This window comes from Protopterus annectens, chromosome 1.part2, assembly GCF_019279795.1.
Source record: "Protopterus annectens isolate FY-2018-M chromosome 1.part2, PAN1.0, whole genome shotgun sequence".
In the NCBI taxonomy this organism is placed as follows: Eukaryota; Metazoa; Chordata; order Ceratodontiformes; family Protopteridae; genus Protopterus; species Protopterus annectens.
This window is the reverse complement of record NC_056727.1, coordinates 953,193,042-953,218,982: the sequence shown is the minus strand read 5'-3', so window position 1 is coordinate 953,218,982 and position 25,941 is coordinate 953,193,042. Positions and strand designations below refer to the sequence as shown.

Genomic DNA, 25,941 nt, shown 5'->3' with positions numbered 1-25,941 from the left:
TCATCAATTTGTATGTTTAAAATTCTTAGATGAATGAACTGGAACTAGGATTTAGCAAGACCAGGCTCCATGATAGTCATTTTGCGCTGGGAACCTGTGCTTCCTTCAATACACTGAGCAATCCGATTAGTGTTTTGATCCTCCCAGCACAACAGCTTAATTCTGAAATGTAACAGCATTCATAAAAACATGAATGACATGCTAAACCCAAAAACATCTACCTTCCAAATCACTTATCTTAAGAAGCCAAGTATAGTGATCATTCTATTAATACACAAAAAAGCTCTACAATATAAAGATCATCATTACAAACAGTCATGCAAAATAGCCTACAAGTTCAAAACATCAATTTCTTGAACAAATAATAATACATTTTTATGCAAAACATCAATACAAAAGTCTATGAAACTGGCTGGTCAATAAACTCCACCTTCAATACAAACACACTAGTGCAATAATACAGGAAACTAAGCCACATGAGAACACAAACTCAGTAAAGACCCAAAATGTAAGAGAACCAGTATTCTTGAAAATGTCATTTCGTAAGCTACAGGTTTTTTTTTTCAGTTGCAATTTTCAAGTAAGCCCTGTAAAAAACAGCAACATACATTCCTCAAACTGGAGCCCTCTAGTTACCCCTCCTACCAATCATTACAATACTTTTCCTATAGTTCCATTGTGTAGCCAATCAGATTCTCTGTCCCATATACTAGTACACCATTCTCACCATGTCATTGTTCAGGTGCTTCCTTCCAGTCTTCCTCTAATTCAACAATATCAAAGCAGCCATGATCTTTATTCCATACCATCATTCACCACTGATTCCCATCATATAATCCAGTGATGGGAGCAAAACTTGTAACCTATAAATCACGGACAGAGATTAGGAGAAAAACTGCATCCCTGCTGGGGATGACAACTTGGATCTTAACTTGCCCCATCAAAATTCCTTTACAGCAGCTGAAAACTATGCCCTTTGCTGTATGACAGTCTCCAAGAAATTGTGATCCACAAACATTAAAGCAATGTTCCCTCCACTGCTCTCCTCTTACCATGTTGCCATATGATAAAAGCCTGTTCCTTCTCATACCAAGCCACAAAATGTACCAGAATTACTCTTGGCTGACCATAAATCCTATCAACATATGATGATGGCAAATCTATATGGATTTTCCATAACCATCAAATGCCTGGAAAATTCAGTACACCATGTCATCCTAGTTTTCCCAAGTTTCAAACTTTGCTTTCACCTTCCAGAATCCAGCACAAACAAATTTCACTATCTTGTTTCATCTTCCAAATAAGTTTTTGTTCGACATGCACTTTTCCACACACCAGATTACATAATGGCATCACAAAATTGTACTACTCCTTCAGGGACTCAGAGGCATTTTCAGATGGCAAGCTGTTTAGGATAGCAGGTAAAAAGTCCAGGCACTGCACTTACCTGCTGCCTAAAAACTTGCTGAATACTTTTTGTACCTGCCTTCCACAGCTTCACGGTCAAATACCTATTTCTTCACTTAACTGAGCTTCTACATCAACAAAAATGCCTCCATAATCTTGCTCCTCAAAAATACATCCTCTTCAGTTTTACAGATGTGAAGATATTAAAAAAGACGTAGCTTTATAAACACAGAGCAAAATTACATTAAATAACAAATGTGAATACTAAACGAAATACATGTTTTCTCTTATATTTAACAGAGCAGGTGACTAAACTCCTGAAGCAGCCTGAGATTTCTTCAACTCTGTCAGGAGTTTTGACCCCTAACTGCAGGACCTTTAGATCCAGGTCTTTGTTCGTAGTTTTGACGGTCACTCATTGGGTCTTTTAAATCCAAGAATTTGAGAATAGTTTTGACTGTCTAGTATTGTTTTGATTTTTAAAATCCTGCTATTATTTTATTCTACCGTTACCATTTCATAGGTTCATAGGTAGGTACTAGACTATTGGCCCTAGGGTCTATATAAGCCTAGCCAAAAAGGTACCATGGCTTTCGCCACCCAAAAAAATTATTTTCCTGTGCCCCTGTCGAGCAGAGCCACAGAAGTAATCCCCGGGGTGAATTTCCTATTTCCCATCCAATCATCAAGATTTTTCTTGAAGAATGCTAATGAGGAGCTCTGTTTGACATAGATAGGTAGTCTGTTCGAGAGTATGGAGAGTCTCTGGGACAGGAATCTATCCCTCCAGCATGTTCTGTTTATTGTGGTGACAAGGTTTAGGTCCTTACAGTGTGTAGTTCAGAGGGATTGGGATTTCTTTAAGTGGAGCATGTCCAACAGCTCTGGGTTTGACATAGCTTTGTATGTTAGGCAGAGATCGCCTCTGAGTAGGCGATATGCAACGGAGTAAAGCTGGAGTTTTTTGAGATGGTCTGCATAGGGTATCTGTGGCCAGTAATCCTCTGTGAGGTATTTCTGTGGCCCCTCCAGTTGTTGTAGATGTCTTGTGAGGTACACACCAAAAGGGGAGCTGTACTCTATAATGGGTCTAATGAGTGATGAGTAGAAAGGAACAATGACCTTTTTTTCTGGATGAGAAACCTTTTGTGATGAGATGTGCCACATAGAAGGATTTCCTGACCACTGAGGCAATGTGATTATCAAAGGAGAGACTACTGTCCACCTGTGTCCTAAGGTCTCTTATCACACTTTCAGTGTTAAGTAGACTACCACCTATGTGGTAGTTCATGGGTACAGAGTTTTTACCAAAGGAGATGACAATGCACTTTTTGGCATTGAGCTTGAGGCCATGGCTTTGACACCAGGCATCTGTCTCAGTAAGGCCCTTTTGTAGGATGTCCACATCGTTAGGAGTTTCGATTATGGATCCCAGTTTGCAGTTATCTGCAAACTTTGTTAGCCAAAGACCTTCTGTGTTAGCCTGTACTTCAGAGAAATATATACCAAACAGGAGAGGACTCAAGACTGAACCATGTGGCACTCCACTTGTCACTGGTCTGAAGTCGGATTTGGAGTCTGCTCCTTTCACAATGTGGGTTCTGTCCATGAGCCAGTTGGCAACCCATCTTGTGACATAGGGATTTATACCTAGTTTAGTGAGTTTATCTATAATTCTAGAATGGGGGATGGCAGTGAAAGCCTTGGCGAGATCTAGATAGGCTGTGTGAACCACCTTCCCTCATCTATGGCTTTGGTGACTGCTTCAAAGAAGTCTATCAGGTTTAGTAAACGTGATCTGCCTTTTGCAAACCAGAACTGGGTGCGGTCCAGAGTTTGGAAATTACCAATGTCTTTGCTTATGAGTTCCATGATGATATGTTCCATGGCCTTGCAGACCAAGCTCATCAGGCTAATGGGGCGGTAGCTCCCGGGGTCCGTCGTGGCTCCCCTTTTGTGGAGTGGGATAACCATTGCGGTGTGCCATTCAGTGGGCACAAAGCCCGAGGTGAGGCTATGATTGAACATGGTACTTAGGTGAGGTGGCAGTTCATTCTGTAGTTCATGTAGAACGCATTCTGGGATATTGTTAGGTCCCATGGATGCTGTGTTCTTGGCTTTGCAGAGTGTGCTTTTTATCTGTGCAGCCATGATTACAGGAACTTTGCATTCTTCCGGTATAGACATGGGCTCTCTAGGGGGTGAGAGGAGGGTAAAGTTAGCACTGAACCTATCTGCCAGGATGTTGGCAATATCAGTTGTTTCTGTATATTTAGTGCCATTGTGCTATAACTCAGAGCAGATCTGAGTGTTGCCATTGAGATTCCTGACATAGCTATAGAATGTTTTGTGGTTGTCTTTAAAGTCAGTAGCAATTTTGTTTTCGTAATTAGCTTTGGAGGATTTTATGAGGGATCTCAGCTTCTTACGGAGGCTGACCAGGGAGCTCCTCCAGTCATGGGATTTTACTCTTTTTTGCAACAGTTTCTTTCTTCTGTTGTAGAGTTTGTTTATGGCAGAGGACCACCAGATTGGCTTCTTTTTTTTGGAGGATAGCATCTTGGTTCGTTTAGAGATAGCATGATCCATGCACTCATGTAAGTGCTTATAAAGTGCATTTGTGTAGGATTCAGCAGTCGTACCTCTACTGTCCATCTGCATGGGTGTCATGAAGTTTGCCACTTCTGTCTTAAGAAGTGTGAAGTTGGCTTTGGAGAAGTTTTTTACGGTGGTTTCCCTAATGAGGGGTGGGGATGGGATGTGGATGTCTAGGGTGATTAGCTTGTGGTCGGATCTGACCAATGAGGAATTGACCTCTGGTGTGGAACACCGGTCGCCCATGTTGGTAATGACCAGGTCTAGGATATTGCTGTCCCTGTTGGGGGTGTGAATACGTTGATCCAAGGCGTTGGAATTTATGAATTCCAGAAAACGTTGAGCAGAAGAGTTGGTACATGAGTAGTTTTCCCAGTTAATAGTGGGGTAGTTGAAATCGCCCATTATTAGGGTGTTGGGTTGTACCCTAATATTTTCCAGTGTATCAAGAAATGAGGAATGGGATTCCTGGGGCATGGTGGGGGATCTGTAGCAAGCTGCAATTTGGATTGTGGTCTTGCCCAGAGTTAGTTGCACTTGTATAATCTCGGATGCATTATGCTATGCAACTATACTGGAGGTATACAGGTGCAGGCCATCTCTGGCAAAGCATTGCGGTCTGTCGATCATGTCATCCCAGGCAAATACTGGATCCCCTTAGAATGACAGTAGAAGCTTAGCCAATTGTTGAAGTCACATCATTTTGTCCTTGTACTGTGCTATCATTCTGGATGATGGTAGGATGCTACTGAGGGCTAGGGTCATACCTGCCTGGGCTACAAGATCGGAGAGCTCCTCCATGTCTCTTTTCATGTAGTCCAGGGAGTGCCTCAGGTCATTCACACCAACATGGACAATGACAGAGTCATATTTGTACTTGTTGTGGAGTGACCTGAGTGCGTTCGTTATGTGGCGGATCCTGGCACCCAACAGGGAGCGGACAGTGACTTTCTCCTTGTTTAGCCTGGTGAGTGGAACATCAGTGTGCCTGACTATTTGTTGTATATATGTTGTTAATCTGAAACCTTCATTTCTTTCCTCTTTTTACAGTAATGTACACTGGTCTAACATTCTTTGTGATATGCATAAACACTAAACTCTGAATCTCTTGTAATATTTCTGTGGCAATGAAGAGGCTTGATGTTCTGCACACAAAACATGCATGTTGATTACTGTGGCAAATACAACTAGATACACTCATACTCTTGTTTTACTTTTTATGTCATAAGGATGTTTTCAAAAGTCATGTTCTATTTGTGCATTTATTACTAACTACACAACTCAATCTTTCACTGAAAATGAAATAGCCCTCGTTTTAGTGTGTGGATTTTGCAAACATTCATTTCAAACTCAAAATATGGTCTGAAAACACTGTATTAAGGAAGAACAGACTGGGACAGCTGTCCAACATGCCAACTTACAGGAGGCATTGAAAAAAGGGTTCTTCACAGCTTACAAGCTGTTACTAAGCAATTATAACAGAGATTGCTTAACAGGCAACTTATAAACTGTATAAAACAGGATCAAGAGAGTTATTGCAATAACAACAGGCTGTAACTTTTAAATTTCACAAGCTGTCGTTAAGGGATTGCTTTTGTGATCACTTACAGTTGGGGTAACGAGGGTGCCAAATGGATGTGTTGGCAGTATACTGTGTAAACATGTTGCATTGTGTCTAAGAAGAAGCTTTAAATATTCAATGTTTGTTTATTTAGTTGATGTGGTTACCATACCTCTCAACCTGGAAACATCAAAAATCTGAACAAAAGGCTGATGAAATATAGGTACAAATCTGTACGCTGATTAACAAATTTTGCATAATTAATTATGTAACCCCACCCATTCCAGCAGAATCATGGGATACCAACTTTCAAATGGAAACTGAAGAACAGACAACCAAAATATGGTCCCAGACCCTGTAGTAAATGGTAACCATTTTTTATAATGTGTAGCAATGATGTTCACTGGGAAGGGAGAAGATGATGAACATTAGGATTTTGTTTTTGGTGACTTGCAGTATGTGGGTTTTGTGGTAAACGTAGGGCATTTAATGGTAGGCAATATTCTTATCTTTGCAAAAGAATATTATAGTTTGCTAGGGACTCCAAAAGTCATTCTCCACGGCCTGATCAGTGTGTAGCTAGAGTATGTACTGCCCAGGGCTGTCTGAGTTTGCCACCCTTCACAAAATCATGGTTGAATGTGCCCCTCCCCCCATACACAGCCCTCCTCTCCTGCAGCCATTCCACTCTCCCATTACTTGGTTATTTCACCCCATTTACCATAAACACTTTGATGTGCATACTGCTTTACTTATACAATGATTATTTGGATTAGATTTAAAATTTTTATTTTATATTTTATAGCACAAACACTAATAGACATCTGTTAAACAAAGCAATACAGTCTCACAATGAAAATGGACTTAGCATTAAAACTTCTCTGTCCTTGAAAGTCAGATTGAAACCTACATTCAAAGAAAATGCATCTGGCTAGTGGCGGATAAAGATTACCTTTGGGCTGTTTTCAAATCATAAACCCCTTGCAAAAGAAACATACATGCAGCATCCAGCCCCTTTAAAAGTACAACACAGTATAGTATCAGCAATCCATCAACATATGTGGGAGTAGAACCCACAGCCTTCTGCATCAAAAGCAAGTATTCTACCTACCTACTAACAACACAAAGACTTGGCATAAGCAACACTAAATGTCTCTCCCCCTGAAGAACTATGCAGCACAAGAAATCTGGAAAAAGCCAAAATATATTGGGGGGGGGGGCAAAACCAGGGACACATTTTAAACATTGCTTGTATAATCTTAGAAAAGTTGCTAGAATAAAATGTTTTGTGTTACCATGCGTTTCTTTAAATGGCTATCATTACTTAGTGAATTCAGTTCTCACTGATTTGCCAGAAAACCACACATTTTAAGAGGAACAGACCAAAAGTATGAGCCAAACATTCCAGACAACTCCTTGAATCACAAGTGGTGGAATGGTGGCTCCCTGAGTCACACACACAAAGCATTAATAAGAATGTGGCTCCCAGAGTATTAAGGACATTAAAATAAGGTTCATATCATTAATAAGAATGTGGCTCCCCAAAGTAAAAGCAAACATAAAATATGCAGCTCCCAAAGTCTCACACACACACATACACACACACACACACACACACACACACACACAGAGCATTAATAAGAATGTGGCTCCCAGAGTCACACACACACACACCATTAATAAGAATGTGGCTCCCAGAGTATTAAGGATTTTAAAATAAGGTTATTGTCTTCATTAATAAGAATGCGGCTCCCTATAGTAAAAGTAAACATAAAATATGCAGCTCCCACAGTAAGATATGAAAATTCTTGCTTCACAAAATAAGATTTCTCAAACATAGCTTGGACATAAGCTCTCACTTCTCAAACATAAAAAATAAGCAGCTCATTTCTAAGTGCAGCTCATCAGCATTAATACATACACAATACATCTCACCAATCTTAATAAAGCTTAGCTTGGGCAAAGTTCTCGTTTCTCAAACTTAGTTCGGACATAAAATAAGAAAGCTCTCATTTCTCAAACAAACTAAGCAGCTCGTTTCTGCTGGACAGCAAAAGTAAACAAAATATGCAGCTCCCAAAGTAAGACATGAAAGCTCTCGTTTCTCAAAATAAGAATGCCCTGCCATTATTTTCTAACTAAGATCTGCCACTACTACCAGCCAGACAGTGATTTGCCAGAAAACTACAATTTTATGAGAAATGGAATGGACCAAAATATGAGTAAAAAAATCTGGTCTGCGAAAATAAATCTAACAGTCGCGTTTTTTTTTTTTTTTACCTGGAGCAGTCGGAAGAACCACGATCGAACATATATTTTCTCATTTTCCACCTGTTACTGTGGTGTGAGTGTGAGCCTGAATGGTCTCTCCTGAGTTTGCGACCAACGTTAACTTAATTTAAAACAGCTTGCTTGTGCCCAATAGTTGTCTTCCATTCCGTTCCCTGGTTGCTGTGTGCTGCTGCTAATCAAATCCAAATCTTAAACAGACTGCAAATTGTGAACGAATGGGTCTGTTGGGTCAGTTAATTAATACAGACAGTTCATAGTAATAGCTCTAAAAGGGTAAACAGAGTACTACACAGGCAGACTTGAGCCCTCCCCTCTCAGCTGAACTCAGTTTCCGATTGGCTGGCAGGCCCTGCACATGCTGACGTCGGGACCAACTTTCAAAAAATTGAAATAACATGGGAAATTCGGGAATTGAGGGTGCCACTCGGAAATTCATGGCACCCCATTATTTTGACCTCAAAACCAGTAAATACAGAGGAATTCGGTATGGTTGAGAAGTATGATGGTTACTCCCACTAGAGCTAGGCCCTATTTTCAACTATTTATAGTAAATAGGGATAATAATGGCAAGAATTTTGTGACATTCCATTGCTGTTTTCTACAGTCATAACTCATCTTATGACTTTTGGTAAAGATTACTAACCCATGTTTTATTAATACAATGCATACTTTATTCATTCAGATAAACATATACTACATTTTCTTAACCATATATGCCAGAAACTTTCTAAAACTACTCTATCATCCTTTTCAGTTTACTTGTACTGATTCTGCACCTGTGCTTGCCAAAACACCAAACCTCCATCAGTCTAGTTTGACCCCATTGTGTCCACTCCAGCAGGCAGCAATGAGGATATTTTTACTTCCTTAGTCTAAGCCCTTCCCTGAGCAGGGGAACATATGCTAGCATCATTACATGGCCATAACACCTTCCTCTTCACAAATGTATGCTCCTGTATACTTAATGAAAGCTACCTCTCATCGCTAGCTTGGTGAAACAGCAGCACAACACCTTCCTCCAAAAGGCTGCTACAACCCACAACTGGCTCCACCCCTTCCTCCTTCCAGGATGGGTAGACTCATGCTTCCTGCCAACTCTGTCACATGCCTGAGACAATAATCAATCTCAAGACACAAGCTTTATCCATATATGGCATCACAGCTAGCTTCTCATACAAAAAGCATCATCTTATTTACTTGCATTCCAGAATGTTCTATACAGTTTCCAAAACTCTTCATTGCTCCTATACTGGAAAATATTTTCTACTACTACTTTGCTTATGCAGCCCTCAGTATTACAAAACATTTCACTGTGCACTTTATGCATCATTTCTCCACTTATGAGCAGGTCCATGCATCTCAAACTCCATAAAGTCTTTTTATTTGGAAAATGTTATCCTTTCCATTCTTTTTTAATCCCTGTGTGATGTGTTTCTCATTCATTCTACTAGATCACTTTTCTATTTTTTTTCATGTGTACAATAGTGTACTTGTGTGTTGTATAATTATGTTTTTCTTAGAACTATGAAATGTGGAATTAAATACACCTTTGCAGTCTTTGATGAATGTCACAAGATCTTTAATATCCACCTATCACTACGACTACATCTACATGAGGTTGGATGTTAAATTAATTAATACACTAATAGCTGTGTTTTGCTTTTGGATTTGGTTACAAATAGAAGATAGGCTTTTTGTTTATCAAGGTGTCACACAGGGATAATTATTACCTGCAAAATGTAAAACAGATGTCTGTAAATCACATGAGCCTTGCTTAAAGCACTGCATTAACATTTCCTTCTGCTAAAAGAAAAAGGGTACTTACGTATTATCGCAACCACATTTTTAATGTCCTGTAATTACTACAGTTTTCAGTGGCCTAAAACATTTGCTGACATTTACATTTAGTAAGCCTGAAATCAGCAGCAGTATACTGTTAGAAAGGTATAATTCCCCAGAAATAAGTCAGATGAAGTTGTCTTTGTGGGGATGCAAACGCTGACTTACATCATTTACTCACAAGCAGGGTGCGAGGAACTGAGTGCTGCTATATTAGCGGCAATTCTGGACTCCTCCTTTCTGCTCTTGGATAGTTGCTTGAATGGCAGGTTTACCTCAGTTTGATATACCATTTTCCCAAGGAAGAGGATTTCCCCTGTTAAACTGTGACCGTGATCTGCAAGTTTGGAGCATAATCAGACTAGGAGAAAGCCTACAAAGTGAATTCTGAGTTCAACGCGCATTATACCCAGTGTCCGGAAAGTACTACCGGAACTTTAAGTGCAGTGCCTACAACAAACAGCTTACGAAGGAGCTTGACTTTTAAGAGGAAGAGGGTCCTCACATAGGTAATGAATAGAGATTGTATTTACAAAAGTAATATAACTGCTCAAGTTTTGCTTTAGGGAGGTCAGTTCAAAAGTAGTAGAAAAGTACAGTTGTGTACACTTACCATAAATGTAGATGTTCGAGTGTATTCACTGTTGCAGTCATTACATTTGGGTTATCTGCTTGCAGCTTGCCCTCAGTCGGCCTGATTAACAAAGTCTTACGTCCTGCATCAGTTGCTGTCCCTTCTTCCCTGACGTCAGGTCGTCAGGAGTATAAAACATGCAGCCGATGCCATTACATCAGTTTTTCTTGCCCCAGATGTCAGGTGCCCCCCTAATGGGAAGCAATTAAACATATAAGTACAAAGATATACCTCCAACAAAAAAGCAAATACACCAAAAAGGCTTTTAAGCATAGTAAAGGAAAGTAGAGGTATAGCCAAAATAAGTTAGGGGGCTGGAGGGAGGGTAACCAGGACTGCAACAGTGAATACACTCTAATATCTACATTTATGGTAAGTGTACACAACTGTAATATGTTCTTCGTGTTTCACTGTTGCAGTCATTACATTTGGGTAGTTTCCCAAAGCTATGATTGGGAGGAGGAGTTTAGATAGCATTAGGGCCAGCTATAAGGCCCTGCAAGACTGCAGTGGCAAAGCCAGCTCTGGATTTAGAGAAAATTGGCAAATGATAATGCTTGGTGAAAGTATGTACAGAACTCCAGGTAGCAGCTTCTAGGACATCCCTGGTAGGGACGCCTCTGAGAAAGGCTGTAGAGGTAGATGCAGCCCTGGTGGAGTGAGGTCTGATCCCCTGGGGGATAGGTTTTCCATGGTGCTTATAGCAGAAAAGAATGCAATGGCTTATCCATTTAGAAATGGTTTGCTTTGAAATAGCCTTCTCCTCTGCCCTTGCAGCAAATGCTACCAGCAGTTTTTCAGATTTCCTTTGAGGTTTAGTCCTGTCCAAGTAGAATCCAAGTTGTCTGTGCACATCTAAAGAATGCAGTATCCATTCCCCTTTATTCTGTGGATTGGGAAAGAAGGTTGGCAAATGAATGGACTGATTAAGAGCCACACTGGCTACCACCCTTGGGCATGAAGGATGGATTGGTTCTGAGGGACACCCTGTCCGCATGAAAGATGATGAAAGGCTCCACTGCGATAAAGGCCTGTAATTCACATACCCTTCTAGCTGAAGTGATTGCTAAAAGGAAAGCTGTTTTTCCAAGAAAGAAATTTTAAGTCTGCAGTAGCAGCTGGCTCAAAAGGATGTAGAGTGAGTTTCTCCAAGACAAAGTTAAGGTCCCAGGCTGGGGTTGGAGCTCTCCTGGGTGGTCTCAAATTTCTGGCCCCACTGAGGAACTGCTTGAGCAGTGGATGAGAGAAGAGGGGAGGTTCTGTGTTATAATGAGCTGAAGTGGCTGCGGCGTGGATTTCAATGAAGGAAAAAGACAGGCCCTTGTGAAGCACCTCAGTTAAGTATTGTAAAATCGGAGGTAAACTGGGCACTGCTGTGCCCATCCCTTGAGATTGGTTCCAGGCACAGAATCTTTTCCATTTTTCAGCATAAGATTTTCTAGTACTAGCCCTCCTTGCCTCTAAGATGATATCCACCGCAGGTTTGCTGAGGGATGGTAAAGGATAGATGAAGTAATTAGCCAGGCTGCAAGGTTCAGTGTTGGAAGCTGAGGGTGCAGAATCTGGTTCTCCTGCTGAGACAGCAGGGAAGGAGTCTGAGGTAGGTGCCCTGGAGATAACCATGACACACTGTGCAGGAGGGGGTACCAGTGTTGGCGCGGCCAGTCTGGAGCAATCAAAATCATCTTTGGTTTGTCCTGTTTGATTTCTAGTAGTACTTTGGAGACCAGCAGCAGAGGGGGGAAGGCACAGACTGATAGGTTTTTCCAGTTGAAGGACAGAGCATCCACTTTCCCAGACTTATTTTTGGGGAGTCCTTGTGCAAAATTTGTCCAATTGGTAGTTCTGGGGAGAGGCAAACAGGTCTATATCTGGGCTCCCCCATTTGCTTGTCAACATGTTGAAAATCCTTGGTTCCAGTTTCCACTCATGTGGGTCCATGAGGTTTCTGCTTAGTCAGTCTGCCAGTGTATTTAATTTTCCTGGCAGGAATTTTAGTTGTAGGTGCACTTGGCAGCTTCAAGGCTGTGTTCCACAATGCCATGGCTAGTCTGCAGAGGGGGTAAGAATGTGTACCCCCCTGCTTGTTTATGTACCACATAACAGTGGTGTTGTCTGTCTTTACCATTAGTTGTCCTGGAAGAATGTGGTCCTTGAAGGCTGTCAAAGCATTCTGTACAGCTAACATTTCTTTTTGATTGATATGCAGGTGTATTTGACTTTGGTTCGTTTTGCCCTGAATGCACTTCCCTGCCAGGTGAGGCCCCACATGCATAGTCTGATGCATCTGTTGTTAGGGTTTGGGTGGCAGGGGGTGGTGTGAAAGGTAGTCCCTTGTTTTGGTTGCAGGCCTCTGCCCACCAAAGGAACTCTAGGCTTAGGCAAGGTATGATAGGAATCATTGTTTCTAGGTCTTGAGAATGTTGACACCATAGGCTTTTTAGATACCACTGTAGTTTACTCAGATGTAGTCTTGCATATGGAATTAGAAGAATGCAGGAGGCCATGAACCCCAAGGCTTGCAGTATTTGTCTTGCAGAGAGCAGGGTTTTTGTGGCTACTTGTCTGAAGTAGGTTTTCAAATGAATTTGCTTTTCTGGCGTGAGGTAAGCCATCTGGGAAGTTGTATTCAAGCTTGCTCCCAGGAATATAATTTGTTGACAGGGTACCAGGTATGATTTCTTTTCGTTTATGGTGTACCCCAGACAAGTTAGAACCCTTTTTACAAAGGCCAAATGATTCAAATGTATGTCCTGGCTTTCTGCCTGAATTAGACAATCGTTCAGGTTTGGGTATATTTGAATATTTCTTTGCCTGCAAAATGCAATAACTGGAGCTAGGCACTTTGTGAATACCCTGGGCACAGTAGATAAGCCAAAGGGCAGTGCAGAGAACTGATAGTGCATGTAGCCTGTTTTGAAACGTAGGTATCTTTTGCAAGATTCCCTGATTGGGATGTGCGGGTATGCTTCTTTTAAATCTAGTATTGCCAACCAGGCATCTTTGCCTAGCATAGGAAGTAATTGGTGAAGAGTCAGCATCTTGAATTTTGGAATCTCCAAAAAGGTGTTTAGAGTAGACAGGTCCAGGATAGGATGCCATGAATTGTCTTTTCTGGGTACCAGGAAAAGTCTCGAGTAGAAACCTTGTCCGTTTTCCTCTTCTGGTACCAGTTGAATGCTTAAGAAAGTACTTGTTTTGGGCCTCTGCCCACTGATATGGGGGTAGGTCCGGCCACCCACTTGGTGTTGACAACATGTGGAAGTGAAATCTGTATCCCTGGGACACCATATTTAAAACCCATTTGTCCTGGGTAATGAGTTCCCAATTCTTTGCATGAAGAGCAATCTTTCCCCCGAAAGGGGCAGTCAGTTGATAAGTGCTTGGAAATTTTAAAAGGAAGTCATTGAGACAGTTTACCATAGGGGGGAATCTTATTATTCCCAGACCTGGAAGTGGAGGACCCCCACTGCTTAGTTCTGCGAGTCCCCTAGGACTGAAACCTGGGGTTTTTGCTGTGTCTATGGGTTTGGCTTGAGAAGAACTGGAAGGGGCTGGAAAGGACCAATTCTTAGAGGGCCAGTGCCTACTAAATCTAGGAGGCTGAACTTGTAAAAAATCTTTAACAGTTTGCATAGATTTAGCTTTATCTTCCATCTTTTTAAGAACTTCCTCAGCCTTGTTGCCAAACAGGTGGTCCTGATTTAAAGGAGCATCCAACAATTTAGTTTTAACATGATCAGGCAGAGATTGTTCCTTAAGCCAAGCATGCCTTCTGAGCACAGACCCAGTAACAGCAGCCCTGCAAGAGGCCTGTAATGAATAAAAACCACATTGCAAAGTATGTTTTCCAACTTGTTCGGTAGAATGCATTAAATCCTGTAATTCTTTATTTTCCACACAGTCAGGAATCAACATCATTTTCTGTTTAAGCAGTCTAATAACATGTTGCTGATATTTTAACATATGAAACTGGCAGTTTAAAGCCCTAATGGCCAAGGTTGCAAAAGTGTAAACCTTCTTACCCCATCTATCCAGCACCCTGGAGTCTCGATCAAAAGGGGTAGGATTTTTAGCAGTAGAAGCCTTAATGCCCTTGGGCCCCTGTGAAATCGTCTCTGGATCTGCAACAGGATTTTTGAAAAGAAACTTGTGGGACTCAGGGACACTGTAGTATCTGTAAGGTTTTCTGGGAGCAGGAGGCAGGGAATCAGAGGCCAAACTAGATTCCGAGAAAGCATCATCAACAATGTCTAGTACAGGAGGAATAGCTAAAGGCCTATGCTGAGGTAGGAGAAGGAAATCCCTATGCCTCTTTTTTGAATCAGAAAAATCCTGGCTTTCCCAGTGGAAATGGAGTATGTAAGGTTTCCCCAAAAGAAAAATCCTCAGGAGGGGAAGGAGGGGGAAGAGAGTCCTCTGCATCAGAATCCTCATAAGTAGGTAAGGACAAATCCAGATCATCAGAAGAGTCAGAAAAAACAGAATCCTGATCAGAAGATTCATAATCAACCTCAGTCCTAGGCCTCTTAGAAGTGGGGGGTTGGCTACCCCTTATTAGAGTTATTAGATCTTCAGCCATTCTTATCATTTGTTTTTTAGGCATAGAGGCCTGAGCATGTGGCCTGGGCGTCGGTTTTTTAGACATGGATCGAGATTTAGGCCTAAGTAATGAAGGAGGCGTCGATTTAATATGCAACTCCGTTGGCCTGAATACACCCTCAGAAGCCAGTGCCTGCACAGCGGCTCCGGACCCATCCAAGGTAGAGACATCCGCGGGTTCCATAGCTGAAGCATCTCGCAGCATACTGGACTCCGAATGGGTCTCAGTAGAGGCCTGTGAATCAGAAGTAGCGGGTAAGAGGGGCTGCAAAAGCACCTCAATGAGTACTGGTGACTGGCTTAGGAGAAGCGTTGTCGGCAGTTTTGGACCTCGGCGGCCTGTCTCCATCTTTATCTTTGCATTTTTTTGGAATCCCAGTAGTCGGATGGCTAACAGATGACATTTCTGGATAATTAAACCGAGAACCGAAATATTTAGAGGCAAAAATATACCGACGATGGATAGTGCGCTGATTAAATAAAGCACAAAACCGACAGTAAGGTACATTGTGGTCAGGGCCTAGGCAAGGAATACAGTACGAATGAAAATCTTTATGAGGTATTTGCTTTCCACAAGTAATGCAATTATTAACTTTTACTGACATCGGTAAGGAGCAAGAAAAAGTTTCCCCAATGGGGTACTTAGCTTTAGTTGAAGACTTTGGTTCTGAAACTCGAAAACGAAAATTTCAGGAGGCGGTCGACTGGCACTTGCGAACTGCTTCTGCTTCGGGCACTGCAAGGCAAGAAAGACTGATGTACTTGCGTCGGCTGCATGTTTTATATGCCTGACGACCTGACGTCATGGAAGAAGGGACAGCAACCGACGCAGGACCCAAGACTTTGTTAATCAGGCTGACTGAGGGCAACCTGGAAGCAGATAACCCAAATGTAATGACTGCAACAGTGAAACACAAAGAACATCAAGTGAAACACTTACAGGACCGCAGTTGCCCTGCTTTTCCGGGCCGACTGGTACACAGAATCTGGTTCTAGCTTGTGTTAAAAAACGCACTTGCTGAAAATTGTTGTCCATTTGCAGGTGTTTGACAGCCTCCTGCTTGTGCTTTTTATTCTGGTTCCTGTTTCTCAAACAAGGTGAAACAGTAGTAAGAAGTTCACTCAGTCAATATTACTTTAACCTACAGTCATTTCACGAAAACATTAGTAATTACAGGACATTAAAAATGTGGTTGCGATAATACGTAAGTACCAGACAAAGAAATACATTTCTCTGTTAATGTTTAATGTGGTGCAGAGAAGGAAAGAGCCCCGACTACAACCATCCAATTCAGGCTCAACCAGCAGGCTGGGCACTGCAGAAGTTATCTGGATACGAACAACAACTGAGATGCAATGTCTACTGATCTCTCCTTGGGAAGGGCGAGGAGCACATCTTAGGACATAATGCCTACTAAAGTATTCCCTGTGGAGGTCAAAGACCTAGAGGGAACAAGCCTCTCAAAAGAGATCAGCATTGCCTAAGGGGTCCCATCATTCACAGAAGTGACAGATGCATCCACACTATTTATTTACTTAATGTATTTTACAGTTTCATGACTGACCAGGTGGGCTGGTCCACAGATCGTTTTGGCCACAGCCAGGGTACAGGAGTAAAGAAATAAATTTACTACAGTAAAACTATTACTCAGAGTAAATTAATACAGAGAAAACTTTCAGTATATTCCGCATGTAGTTATAATTAGTAAAAGTAGAATTACTTACATATGTACAAAGTAAATACTGCTACATATTTATCTACCTGTCATTACAAGCTGCAGAAAAGGCCAGGTTGCAGAAGAAGTTGTATTTAGATTCAGCCTGTAACTGCTGCATAAGTTTTTTTTTTTTGAATGCTGGAAGTTCTTCTTTATTTTTATGTCAGACGGTGGCTGGTTCCATGAAGCTGGACCTAGTCTACAGAGTGCTTTTTCTTCTCTGGCTAGTTTGAATGGCAGTCTGACTGATGTGATTGTTGTACTTTTGTGGCTGTTTCTAAGGGACTACGTTTGTTCTCTAATTTGGAGTAACCATTTGAGAAGGTGGGCCGTACCCAAGATGCAGAATTTTGAAACCTGGTGAATTGATGAGAAAGGTGGCTCTATTAGGAGTTGGTAGCCAATGTGGCTTTTTATAAAAGGTACAGTGATGGCAGTTTCATTTGCTCTGCTTGCAATTTAAAAGTATTTTTTTTTCGGTGATTTGATTTTTTGGATGTGTTTAGCAGACTGAAGTGCAGTAAGAGGAAGGGAATAGTCACGCTTTGGTATTAGGACATTTTTGGCTACAGCCATCCTTGTACTTGGGCATAAAAGGTAAGAGAGGCAATAACTTTTAGTTTTTTAATGTTTTGATAGTAATTTTATCTGTGTGTAAGCTGAAGTTCATTAAGGAATCCTGAGTTACCCCAACATATTTTCCCTGCTTCACATTTGGAATACCTTTTAAATCTGTCATGTGTAGAGGAGGAAAGGATGGGCATTTCTTTGCTGTTGAGAAACGCATATTTCTTGTGGTACCATTATTTGTAAATTGTTATTGTGTAACCAGTAACAAGGGGTTGTAAACTGAAACAGAGTTCTTTTTTGTAGAACTGGGTGGGGTTTGTGAGCCTCTAGAAAGAGAATTTCATTATCCCTGGTTTGGCACCTATGTCTCTAATGGACAAATGGTTCATCTACCAAGCCCCTGCTTGTAAATGATTCACCTTCCAAGCCCCTTTCTTACACTTATCAAGGGTACCTGAACCTGTCAGAGATTTGGGATGCATGACTAAGCATAAAAAGGCCCTAGTGGTCGTAAGGCTAGTACACACCTATGAACTCATATACGGACACCAGGTGCTGGAGCACTTTTATGTGAAATGTAAGTTTTCGCTTTAATGTAGCATGTAAGTTTTTTGAGATATTTCAATAAAGTTCTGTAAAATGAGAAAAGTAACAAAAAATGTAATTGTCATAAAACTATAAAACCTTCTGAAATAAAAGCTAGATATCCATGGCATATATAGTTACCACACGCAGGTCACTTTTGAAGCTGTACTTTGCATGGCTTTAAGACACTTGCATTCTAAAATTTTACACTCATTTCATAAAAAGTCCATTAAAATAGTTACAAAAAAGCACAATACAGCATAAACAACAATAATTAGATAATATTACATGGCAAGAATACACAACAGCACCAGAAAGAATAGAGGGATCTAAAGATGTATAGCAACAGTATAAATTATCAAGGAAGTCTGACTCTATGCCAGAAAACATGAAATGATGCATATTCAGGACAGTCTTAGCTATGATACTGATTCATTTCTAATACCTGTGTTAAGCAGTATGTGCAAGTAATCCAACTGGCGTTCTAGCCCTTTCCACTGAACTGTACTTGATGAAGTAAACCTGGTGTTTCATCATGAATGGTCATGACAAAAAAAAGAGTATGCATATAGTTTGTTCTTACCCCTTTCCCAGCATATTAGGCATTCAAATAAGTGTCAAGTTTCCGCTTTCTGAAATTTACAGTAAATGTGAAAGATTTTAGCAGGTCAAGTGCTACATCTTATCATGATTAACACTGGTCAGAACACCTGTCAAGACATGAATAAGCAAGATCTTCTATATAATCACTTCTGGACATTTAACACATTTTTCTGATTAGAAATATGTTTTTGGCTACTAAAATCACTAGAACCTTTAACCTGTTTGGTATTTCTCACTTCTTTTAGAACAGGTACATTTTAAATCCAGCCAGTCATTGCTTACTACCCCAAATTCCCATAAACATCAGACTCATCCTTCTTGGAGGCAAGCATGAAAAGGGGTTTTCTCATCAAGTAAACAATTTAAGTATTCTGCATGCTATTTTTTTTTTTTGCACAAACTGCACACCTCTAAAATAATACTTCCACTCTTACCAGTATATATCAAATACGTGGAAGATATAGCCCTTCATAACATATCTATTTTCATGCAAACTGCACAACAGCTGCAGAAGGTATTACAAAAAAATTGTTGGCATTAATATAATGCCTCAACCCTAACTAAAGCAGATATATAACGTGCCTGTGTGTATGTGTGTGTATAGTATATTTTACACACACACACACACACACACACACACACACACACACACACATCATGCACCAACACAAGAATGCAAAACGGTGCACACAGCTCTATATATATATATATATATATATATATATATATATATATATATATATATATATATATATATAGGTCTAGGACTATTCACTGAAAGCACATTTCACTGAAACTCAAATGACTGTGCAGAAATCACTGAAAGCACAATTCACTGAAAACTCAACTCACTGAAACACATTTCACTGAAAGTTATATATGGCCTTTTCCCCACTGTAGTGCAACCCTGAAGTTAGTATATATAGTAAGGGGGGGGTTGTGGGGGCACTGCCCCCACATGGGGGGGTGTAGCCCCAAACATAGTTTGGATATATATTAAGTTTAGAAAAGAGTAATTTATTGAAATTGCAAGTATCCATGTGTATAGTTCAAAATATTTAAAATAGGTAGGGGGGCTACGCCCCCCACACCCCCTCTTACTATACATTCTAACTCCAGGGTCGCACTACAGTGGGGAAAAGGCCACATATAACTTTCAGTGAAATGTGTTTCAGTGAATTGTGCACAGAGAAATGTGTTTCAGTGAAATGTGCTTTCAGTGAATAGTCCTAGACCCATATATATATATATATATATATATATATATATATATATATATATATATATATATATACACACACACACACACACATATATATATATATATATATATATATATATATGTGTGTGTGTGTGTGTGTGTGTACAAACATCCACATACATATTGCTACAATATGCAAGTTAAATAATGACTTCATTAAAACTTGAAGGGAAGACAAGTGAGTCTTCATGCTTGGATAAGTCTCTACTAATGCTATTCATATAGCGTAGAAGTGGTGAAAATTAATTAGTATCCTTTTTTTTAAAGGTTTGACACTTCTTAATGATGCAGAACATCCTTTCACCATCAATATAGATCACAATTACTTGTCATTAATAAGATGAAAATGAAAGGCTCTTTTTATCTGTGTGAAGTATGAATGGTTTATAATAGTGAAAACAACCCTGCAAAGTCTCATGAATTTTAACATGAGAATTATAGAAAACAAAGTTAAATGGCACACCAAGAACACAGAGCCACTACTTTGAAGTTTCTGACCTGAATCTAAACCAGACATCTAGACATCCCAGGACACCTGGACATCCCTCAGAAGATCAAAGAAGTCTTGTTAAGAACTTTAAGACGATGATATAAAAGCTACCCCCCCACAAGATGTCCACTATTACTCACTAACTTGAAGGAGATAGTATGAAATTCACTGTCAACTAAGTTCTCCTCTTCACCATACAAAAGAAAAGCTGACCACAATAAAAACTCCCTGCTCTTCTTGGTAGCAACACAGTGAAAATGCAAAACATTGATGGACTCAGAAAGTCCCTGGATTGGAAAAAGCAGACACAGATGATGGAGCCAACATACAATGTTCGTTCCAAAAACAAATACAAGACAATAACGTTAAGTATAACTAAGCTGAAAAACAGCAATTATTGATGTTCACGACGCCTAAACCAAAAAAAAATCTAATTATACACTACTGGAAACTAGTATCAGCAAAGCATGGAATGCTAGGTAGAAGAACTCCCTACACAGCAAAATGCTGCATCAAGCTGAAAGAATCTTCACCAGAAGGCCTATCCTCAAAGAGTACAGGGAAAGCTTCAGAGATTAAACTGAAATTGATCTCATATTTCAGTCCATGAAAACGTACACTGACATGCAACCATTTTTTCATGCCCTACCTGCTGAATACAGCCAGTGCTCTTGAATCTAGACCTGCTAGGGCCATGACAAAATAATGTGTGCCACATTTTTAAAATCAGAGTTATTCCCACATTATAACACCAAAAGGAGATGCACTGCAGCCTGACCTCAAGCCCTACCATATCTCCTCCCTTCTTCTGCCTGAGATGGCTTTGAGCAGTCCTGAACTTATGACTGAAATGGAGAATGGTTCTGCTACCTTTTTGTGCATTCTAGAGTCTTATCCTTCATCTCAAGTACAGGATCATACTTGGTTAGAATCATTACATCACAAAAAGGACATCTGACCAGCCATAAACTCAATATCAAAATGGCTTTCATATGGAGTGCTTATTAACAGTCTGTACAATCACTACAATGGTTAAAGGTGAAGATTCTATCTAGTAAATCAAGTACTAGAATGTGTCACTTGACCTATGGCTGCTTAATTCTGTCAAGGAACATTTTAATAAGTAAATTTATATAACATTATTGGGGACATTGGCATGTCTTTCAGAAGCGGGAAGAAATTACTATTTGCAAACTACATGTACATACAATACTAGGAGGTACGTCTTTACCTATAGAATAACATGCCTTATACGAAAGGCTAGACTATAGGGTTTATGGACACAATTAACTTTTCACCACTCACATTTTGTCTCTCCAGTTTTCCTTCTCCCTCATTCCCAAACTAGCATTTCCAAGCATGAGTACCATTGCTTAAGGGAGGTTTAAACAGTGTCGACCACAAAATTACACAATGAGTCTTTCAAGACACAATGCATGCAAATTACGCAAAAAACAGAAGCAATGGTATCACTAGAAGACAGAAAAAGTAAAGGAAAGTAAGCAAAAGAACATGCTGTCCCTTGGTTTGGCACTTATTCGGCTAATGGTTGCTGCTGCTGGTTTGGCACCACTATTAAAACATTCACTTCAGAAAGATTACTCCCTTTTATATACTTATTTCTTTATTGCTTTTATGTTCTCATTTCTTTAACCATGACTTAAAGCAAATATGGAGGTAGAAACTGACTACAGTCATTCTAGCAACTAAGACAAAGATTGCAAGCTTAAAAACAAAAAGGTGTGACAGAGTTTAATGCACTGAATTTTCTGCCATATGATGTGCCAACCACATACTGCATTTTGGTTGCACTACATATCTTCACCAACTGGATACTAAGGTAAAACAGCTGGACACCACAAACAGCATGCTCTACCCCCACAACAGCAGTCACTAGTACCCAAAGGATGGGTATAAGTTGGGAGATATGGTTCTTCTTTGCAATTTAGGGTTCAGTCCTTTCAAAGGTAACATGAAGTATTTACAAAGGTCAAAGGTGTGTCTAACAATACGTAAAGGAAGGAATCAAATGAAAAAATGCTGTCTTCTCTACGTTTTGATCACAAATGCTTTGTGTGCATGTGTCTGTCTATTTACAATTATCTTCTTTCTATCCAATACAGCATCAGCCTCTGGCTCCACTAAATTATTTAATACAGTCTTAATTATTCTGTTAATGTTACTGACTAATCTGGAAGGGATATCTCACTGGAATCAGATCATGCTATAAAAAAAAATGACAGCACTACACTCAGCAAGTATTTCCTTGACCTGCTGATATTCATAATGTCTACAGTTTTATTTTTATCGATAGATTTGTTAACTATATAGGGGACTGATCCAATGATCCTTTTCAGCCATGATCCTTGCACAAAGGCAAAAACACATCAAATTAATTAACAGAACATAACCAATCATTAACAATAAGACACATACAACACAGAAAGATAATATAAAACTAAATGTCATGAAATGGGAAACCGCTGAACAAACTTTACAACGTCATGCAATTATAAATGATGTTACAGCTCACCATACTTAAAGGTTAAAGCTTAAAGTTTCCTTTGTAATGTCATCCAAAGCTATGTTTACTACTTAAAAACACTTTAAACAAAGAATCTGTCACTACATTCAGAAACTAAATTAAATGAACTTTATTAGGAAGAGTAGTTGGAAGAAACAGAAGGTAGTGTCCACCTGTTGTCTATATGGCAGTAGGGTGTATTAACATCTCAGACTTAGAACTAAAAGCTAGGAAAATTTGGCAACAGTGCTCTCTAGCACCAAAGCAAGAGAGTGTTGTCTTCAGTACCGAGCACTAACAAAAGTTAACATTCCAATATCTAACTTCACAAAGTGAAAAAAAGTACTACATGAGCAACTGTCAAGATGCACACACCAGCATCAATTTTCATGTTTATTAAAACTATCCAATAGGATCAAGCCAAACAAGGATAAAAAAAAAAATTGAGAGACGGGTATACTGCATATAAACAAAAACTGATAATTATATCCCACAATAGCACTAAATTCCTGAGGATATCTTACAGAAGGATGCATTTGTTAAAAACAGTACTAATTTACAAACCCTCTTGTCTTTGGGGACATTTGTAAACACTCAGAATTATTGCAAGGTTTGCTTACACGCAACCAGTACTCTATCAGTATTATGGAACCTTGTAATAATGTTATCTACTTTACACATTTTTAAATATGACATACAGCCTTGCATTTTTAATATTACCCATTACCTTAAAAGACTCTGGGTGGTGGTGGTGGGGGACTGCAGTGCCAAATTCAAGGGAAAGCATTGCTCACAAAGCCTGTGACAACTTACGAAGATACATAAAAAAGGCTTTACTTACCAGACCTGCCTGTAGGTGCTGCTTGGAGCTGTTAAGTAACAGAGCTAGTAGGAGCAGCTGAGCGGTACCACACACACAGTGTAAGCTTGGTGTTAGCTTCCAGCATGCGGGCTCGTTGTTTGTTTGCAAAAATAAACACAAATAAAAACAAACACCACATACAGCCTCCTGGAAAAATCCAGGAGGGTTAGTCAAACTCAGAAGCAAAGATGCTAGTTAATCTGATAACACCACTAGATTATAATATTTGAAACTGACCAGAGACACACCATGCTCAACCCTAGTGTTTACTGTGGAGCTCACATCCATAACTTTTTACAATACAACAGGAATAGCTATATACAGCAAGCAGAATAAGTTGCTTTTTATGCCTTCCACTTTTACAGTGAAGTCAAAGAAACCTTATTTTTTTATTTGTTTGTACACAAGACAAGCAGCCCTTTTATGAGGACTACCGCTGAGACACGGCTCTTGCAGCCAAAGAGGATTATGTGACTGCATGACATACAGACATAAATCTGAACACCATTATTGCCTATTAGCAGTAAGCTAGAAAGTCAGACCCGCCCATAGTTAGGTGTAGAGAGATGACATATGCTTATTCTCTCCATCAGTCACTAAGATATGAAGGACTGATCAGGACAGGTACAATGCTAACAAATCTGTTCAGCCTGTCATGATGTAAACACGCTGTCATTAACTTCCCATCGTTAGCAAAGTGGAACCTGGTGCTGCCACACATGGAGGGAAAAAAATGAAAGCAGCTGTGGGAGAAGCAATACTTAACATTAATGCCTGGAACTCCCACTGTCACAGAGGTAAGACTCTAGATTTAATAATACTCATGTTCTTCACTGTCCCAGAGAGGGAACAGTATTGGCATACACTACAGAGTATGGTGTAGCACCATTTAATGTTATTTGCATATTACAGCTTAGGGCTATTCAAATTCTAATGCCCGTCAACAAAAAGAACAAACCTCTGATGCTTCACTGTACCAGGGAAGTCCATGAAAGCACAAACATATACAGATATACACATATAAAATACTGCAAATGGGACATTTAGAACTGAGAAAAAAGCACAGGGCTACTGCAAAGATACAGAAGCTGTAGTTTAAATTTAAATTGCTTCCAAGTCATTCATATATTGAGAAGAAACACTCAGATGATGTTGATGGGAGTAGTACTTTAGATGGAAGCTTTGTGTTTGCATTTCTCAGGCAATAAAGCCATCACTGCTTTGAAGGCCAGGTGTTGCATCTGACAATGCCCGTGCCCATTCACTACTTCATACCATTACAGAATCACTACAGAGGCCACCATTGCTCTGTGGCACCAAAAGCACACCAGTAAACAGTGGCTCATTAGACTTCCATATGGTGGGATAGCACATATTTTTATGGGTACTGCCTGAGAAACTCAGTCCATCCTCACTGGAGGCATGTTTCATGGAATGTGAAGCTGCATGAATGAAAAAAGTTGGCACAGTGCTATTAATAAATTTTAACGTCAGTAGGTGACAAATGTGAAACATGCAGTCCAAACAACTTTTATTCATACTTCTCTCATTTCATGCACACACTTCTAAAAACAACTTGAAAAAGGCAAGGCCAGGCCCTTTATTTGTTCACCGTACAGTACCTTCCGCTCTGCCTGTTCCGTTAGCGTGCTCTGCAACTGCTGGAGTTGTTCTGCAGACTCACCACAGAGCTGTGCATATGTATCCTTAAGAGAATTCAGCTGTTCTGTTACTTGCTGTTTCTCCTCTTCAGACATCCTGAAAAAGTAATTAAAATAAACTGACTTTTTCAGAAAATGGCAAGGTGAGACAAATGCAAACATAACATTTTTTTCTGGACTAATAAAAGTTGCTGTATTTACTCATACCTACTTTGATGACAAAGGAAATGTTGACAAGAACAAAGAATTGGAGGCAGTAAAATATTGCTCAGCTTATCTAGTTTGATTGACCATTTCCCTATTTAACTGTCAAGGCCATTTCATCCTTTAAAAGAAAACCCATTATCTCACATACTAACATATACCATCAATTATACACATACAGAAAAAGGAAATTTAAGATAATGTCGACTACCACTTGTGTCTGGATAGACAACAAATAAGCCAGAGAGGCAGGATGTGTGGTCTAGTCTCACTGAGGTGTACATTCAAAAAGAAAGACTTGAAACAGTAATCACGCAAACCACAGTATGTAGCTTGCTAGCATTAAAACACTATGCCCTGCTCTGGTTGAGTCAACTTTTGTTGTATTAAATTATATTGTGAACAATACAATGAGTCAACCACCAGGGCAAGGTTATTTTCTATACTTTAGAAGATAATTTCTTTACAGAAAACAAGACAAAGAATTCTAAATATTTTCTGATAATGTATTTTTCTCAAGGAAACTACAACAT

The 25,941-nt window shown here is 39.9% G+C and overlaps 1 protein-coding gene across 1 annotated transcript in view; it reads right to left on the bottom strand.

The window, feature by feature from the left end:
* The window catches only part of LOC122792184 (microtubule-actin cross-linking factor 1-like), a gene marked incomplete in the record, with an annotated part of 3,579,694 nt that overhangs the window by 2,134,771 nt on the left and 1,418,982 nt on the right, over positions 1 to 25,941 (bottom strand). Inside the window, 1 exon segment of the mRNA XM_044059907.1 lies at positions 25,166 to 25,301. Within this exon segment, the coding sequence (XP_043915842.1) occupies positions 25,166 to 25,301 (136 nt within the window).